The sequence below is a fragment of the Haplochromis burtoni genome, unplaced genomic scaffold (assembly GCF_018398535.1).
Source record: "Haplochromis burtoni strain Fernald_Lab_line unplaced genomic scaffold, NCSU_Asbu1 Contig_3196, whole genome shotgun sequence".
NCBI classification, from domain to species: Eukaryota; Metazoa; Chordata; class Actinopteri; order Cichliformes; family Cichlidae; genus Haplochromis; species Haplochromis burtoni.
The window spans coordinates 1-5,119 of NW_024585557.1; the positions used below are offsets into that span (position 1 = coordinate 1).

The 5,119-nt window shown below is 42.9% G+C and overlaps 1 protein-coding gene across 1 annotated transcript; it reads right to left on the reverse strand.

Annotated features, from left to right (window-relative positions):
* Positions 1-1,639: 1,639 nt before the first annotated feature.
* LOC106632865 (rho guanine nucleotide exchange factor 39) lies at positions 1,640-4,832 on the reverse strand (the record flags this gene model as incomplete). Its single annotated transcript, XM_014331549.1, is given in 2 exon segments — positions 1,640-1,758; positions 4,712-4,832. Coding segments are annotated over 2 exon segments (240 nt in total), but the record flags the coding sequence as incomplete, so codon positions are not given.
* Between the last annotated feature and the right edge of the window lie 287 nt (positions 4,833-5,119).

A 5,119-nucleotide genomic window follows, 5' to 3' on the forward strand; every position in this document is an offset into this window, starting at 1 on the left:
GTTCGTCAATCTTTTCCACGACTCTTGGTACCACCGCGTGCTCTGGATCCTGTGGATTCCTGGTTGGTTCCCGTTGTCGGCTCTGTCGGGAGAAGCCCTGTGAAATCCTTCCCTCTTTGGCATCTGCGTTGGAGGCGAATGGACCGATCAGACCTTCGACCGGTGGATCTGGTTGTCACTGCCGCGGAGGTCCCCGAACCAGCTCCCCTCAGGTTGGGTTTAATAAATGCCAGATCGGTGGCGAATAAGACCTTCATCCTGAAGGATTTCTGTTCTTCCCATGCTTTGGATTTCCTCTGTTTGACTGAAACCTGGAGTTCACCCGGTGAGTTAAGCGCCTTTTCTGAACTGCTGCCCGCTGGCTGTGCTTATTTTAACGCTCTGAGAGCTTCTGGTCGTGGCGGGGGGTTAGCTGTTTTTAAAGCACACTTTGAGTTTAAGCAACTTTCCTCATGGACACGCCACAGCAGCTTTGAATGTTGTTTGTGTGAACTGGGCCACTTGCCTTCGTTGCTGTGTGCAATAGTTTATCGGCCTCCTAAATATGACAAGGAGTTTGTATCTGAGTTTCTCGCTGACTGTGCATCCCGGTATGACCAGGTCCTGCTGCTCAGTGATTTTAATATACACGTCTGTTGCCCAGGAAAGCCACTGGCTAAGGACTTCATGGACCTGGTGAACTCTTTTCATCTTGTTCAGTCTGTTAAAGGTGCCACTCAAGAACATGGTCACACATTGGACTTGGTGTTATCATATGGGTTATCTGTCTGTAACTTACATGTGGAGGATGCTGTATTCTGTGACCATATGCCCATTGTATTTGACGTTGTTCCTCTTAGTCCTGTTGTTAAACGGCTGCACCTATGCGATGCTATCGAGCCTTCGGCTCAGATGCTCCTGAGCGTTTTTCAACACTATTTGAACAACTTGTGTCCAGTCCCTCTGAGTCGTCCTCCGTAGATGGATTACTCTCTCATCTGGACTCTGTTTGTAAATCTGCCCTTGATGTTGTTGCACCTCTAAGACTCAGGCAGTGTAAACCCAAGGCCAGTCCTTGGCTAACCGATTTTACTCGAGCCATTAGAAGAGACTGTAGGAGATGTGAAAGGCGATGGAAAAAGGACAGACTGTACGTCTCTCTGGAAACTCTTAAGACGAGCTGGAAAGCTTATCAGAGGGCAGCAAAGACTGCCAAAAACGCCTATTTTTCTCAACTTATTGCTGTTAATTCACATAACCCTCATGTTCTGTATAATACCATAAATTTTGTACTGAATGCAGAGGATCATGTTCTTTTGCAGTCTTCTGAGGTTATGTGTAATAAGTTTCTTAATTTCTTTGTGGATAAGGTTGCCAGTTTGAGACCCTCCACTTTATCTTCTGTTGACCCGGCTGTGCATGTTCCCTGTTTAAATTAGCTTATTGCTTTCCAACCAATTGTTCTACCTGAACTCGAGAAGCTTGTGTTAACTGCTAACCCATGTGGTTCTCCGAATGTTGTCGCTCATCCCCGTTTTCTAAAAAAGGTGTTTCCTACTGTTGGACCACATATTCTGAACCTAATTAATACCAGCCTCTTGTCAGGTCAAGTACCAAGCGAGTTTAAGATCATATATAATATAATAATATATAATCTCACTGATCAATCCGCTGCAGGGGGAGTTGGAGCAAGTCCTCCAGCTTCTGGTTGTTGAATTCCGGACGGGATTCCTGCAGTTTTTTGAACCGTCTGAAGGCCTTGTTTTTCTTAAGCTGCATCTGAAAATGGACACAAGACACTGGGAGATTATTCAGAGACATTTACAAGATGTAGCTTCTGAATTTAAAAGAAGTGTACTGGGACCAGATTTCATGATTGTGATGTGCAGAGCAGTAGTAACTACAGAGGAATAACATTGATGAGCAATAAAATGAAGATATAGGAAAGGGCTGCTGAAGGTATGTTAAGAAGAGAAATGACTAGGGATGGGTATCGTTTAGGTTTTAACCGGTACTTTTGAAACTGTGCCGGTGCTTAAACGGTGCTCAAACCAGTGCTTAAAGAATGGAGAACACAAAATTGGTCCAAAAACCTCATGTTCAGCTGTTTTTTGTAAAAAGATAACAGTGTTAGCCTTTTCTGCAGCTATGGGGCATATATGGTATCACTCTTGGCTGAAAGCAGTGCTTAAACATCCATCCATCCATCGTCATCCGCTTTGTCCGGGGCCGGGTCGCGGGGGCAGCAGCCTAAGCAAAGAGGCCCAGACCTCCCTCTCCCCAGCCACCTCCTCCAGCTTATCTGGGGGAACACCAAGGGTACCGGATACCGGTACCCATCCCTAGAAATGACAATCAGCGAGTAATAGTATGCTTTCATGCTGAGAAAGAGTACTACACATGTGAGGTTTGCTTTCAGAGCATTGATGTGCAGTATAGAAAAGGTCAGAAGGCGTTCACTGAGTGAGTGCCAGAGAAGTATGAGGGTGGTGGAGGACGTGTATGAAGTCACCAAGTATCAAGGTGTCCAGTAGGAGTGAGAAGGTCGAGGCAGGAGTGGTTAGAGGTCAGCTCTGAGCCCATTCTTACTTGCAGTGGTCATGTGATTAAACACATTTTACGGAAAGCTAGGTTCATTTTCACTAGCCACACCCAGGCCTGATTACTGCCAGACCTCTTAAATCAAGAACTCACTCAGATGGAACCTGTCTGACAATGCAAAGTGGGCTAAAACATATCAAAAAGCAATCACGCCACAATCTAAAGACACTCAGGAACAGATGAGAAACAAAATCATTAATACAATCCTGATCAAAAGTTTAAGACCACTTGATGAAAAATGACATGGTTGGAGCTTAACAAGGTTCCAAGTCAAGCTTCAACATGCAACAAGAAGAAATGGGAGTGAGACAAAACATTTTTTTTGAGCAATTTATTGAAAATAACACTTAAACTGAAACAGGCTGTTTTACAGCTGATCAAAAGTTTAGGACCACTTGCCTTTAAAAGGCCAAATCTGTGCAAAAATGTGGATTCATTGTCATTTTCTGTCATTTCACTGTCATGATGCTCTGTTGGCAAAGGAAAACAAACCTTCCTTTGTTGAACGTGGTCGGGTTGTTGAACTGCATAAGCAGGGTCTCTCACAGCACGCCATCGCTGCTGAGGTGGGACGCAGTAAGACGGTCATTTGATATTTCCTAAATGATCCGGAGGGTTATGGAACAAAAACTCAAGTGGAAGACCCAAAAAAATGTCCCCAGCACTGAGCCGGAGGATCCAACTGGCTGTCAGTCGAGACACTGGACGATGCTTGACCCAAATTAAGGCCGTTACTGGTGCCGACTGCAGCCCCATAACCATCAGACACCATCTGAGGCTGAAAGGCTTCAAGAACAAAAAAAACGTCTCGTCTCCTTGAACGCCACAGAACTGACCGTTTGGACTTTGCTACAGAGCACCAAACATGGGACACTGAAAGGTGGAAGAAGGTTTAATTCTCTGAGGAGAACAAAAGTAACCTCGATGGTCCTGATGGTTTCCAACGTTGCTGGCATGACAAGCAGATCCCACCTGAGGTGTTTTCTATGCGCCACAGTGGAAGGGGCGCCATAATGGTCTAGGGTACTTTTTCCTTCAGTGGAACAGTAGTCTTCTCTTTATGGTAGACTTGGATATTTATCCAAGAATGTAGTTCACGCTGGTGTGAAGGGTTTTTTCATCACCATGATTCTGAGATCATCCACTACTGTTGCCTGTGGACGTCCAGGTCGTTTTGCATTGCTGAGGTCATCAATGCCTTCTTTTTCCTCAGGATGGACTAAAGATTTTGCCACTCCTAAGACTGCAGCAATTTCTCTGATGTTTTGTTCCTGTTTTTGCAGCTTACGGATGGCTTGTTTCACCTGCATGGTGAGCTCCTTTGACTGCATATTGTCTGTTCACAGCAAAATCTTCCAAATGCAATCATCACACCTCAAATCAACTCCAGGCCCTTTAGCTACTTAATTATCAATATCAAAGGAATTGCCCACATCTGCCCATGAAATAACCTTTGACTCTATTGTCCAATTACTTTTGTAACTAGATGTCACATGTCAAGAAGCTGAAACTCTTAAACCCTTCGTCCAATTGAATCTTCAGCCAACCCTCAAATTAAAGCTGAGAGTCTGCACATTATGTCCATTGTATAACTATAATTGGAATATTTTTCAGTAAACCGGTAAAAACAACAACAACAAAAACTTATGTCAGTGTCCAAATATATATGGATCTAACTGTGTGTATGGTTAGAAGGCTATCACTGACAAAAAGACTAAAGGCCGAGTTGAAGGATTAAAAATGAAGATAGTTGATTATGGAGCAGACCAGAGAGAAAACTCATGGATGTGATGAAGGAGCATATGCAAAGGTTTGGTATGATGCAAATGTTCGGTTAAGATGGAGACAGATTATCCACTTTGGCTACTGCTAAAGAGAGCGGCCGAATGAAGACGCAGCAGCATGTTTCTTTGCATCTATCAGCATGTAGAAAATTGTTAGATTCTGCAAAAACTTGCATTCTTGAAGTTCACAGTAAAACTACATAATAAATTTCATCTGATAAAATTGCTGTGCTTTGCTATTCAATGTAACAAGAAATCAGTAAATAGATGAAAACAGAAAAACTGACATCAGTGACAAAAAAAGATCGACTAACAGTCTGAACCAAGTTCAAATATAATGTTCTTACCTGAAGCACTTTCTGGCCTTTATAAATGTTATCCACATATGTGTAGTAATGGTGCATATGGGTGGAGAACTGGTCAAGGCCTTTGCCAAGGTATCCATTCTCCAAATGGATAAGTAGAGTCCTGAGAGGAGAAACACACACACACACACACACACACACACACACACACACACACACACACACACTTTCAACATCATATATTGCACGTTGTTGTTTCCTGCGTGGGATGCTTTTGTTGCCAATGTTTGAAAAGCCAGGTTATTAAAAAAAAAAAAAAAAAACTTTCCCTAGTTCTCTTTGTCCCTTTTTGCTTTGAAATTAATTCAATCAATTAATCAGCTAACATGATCCATAACATTTATGTATAATAACAAATGGTATAAATTTTAGCAAACATTAAATCCTGCA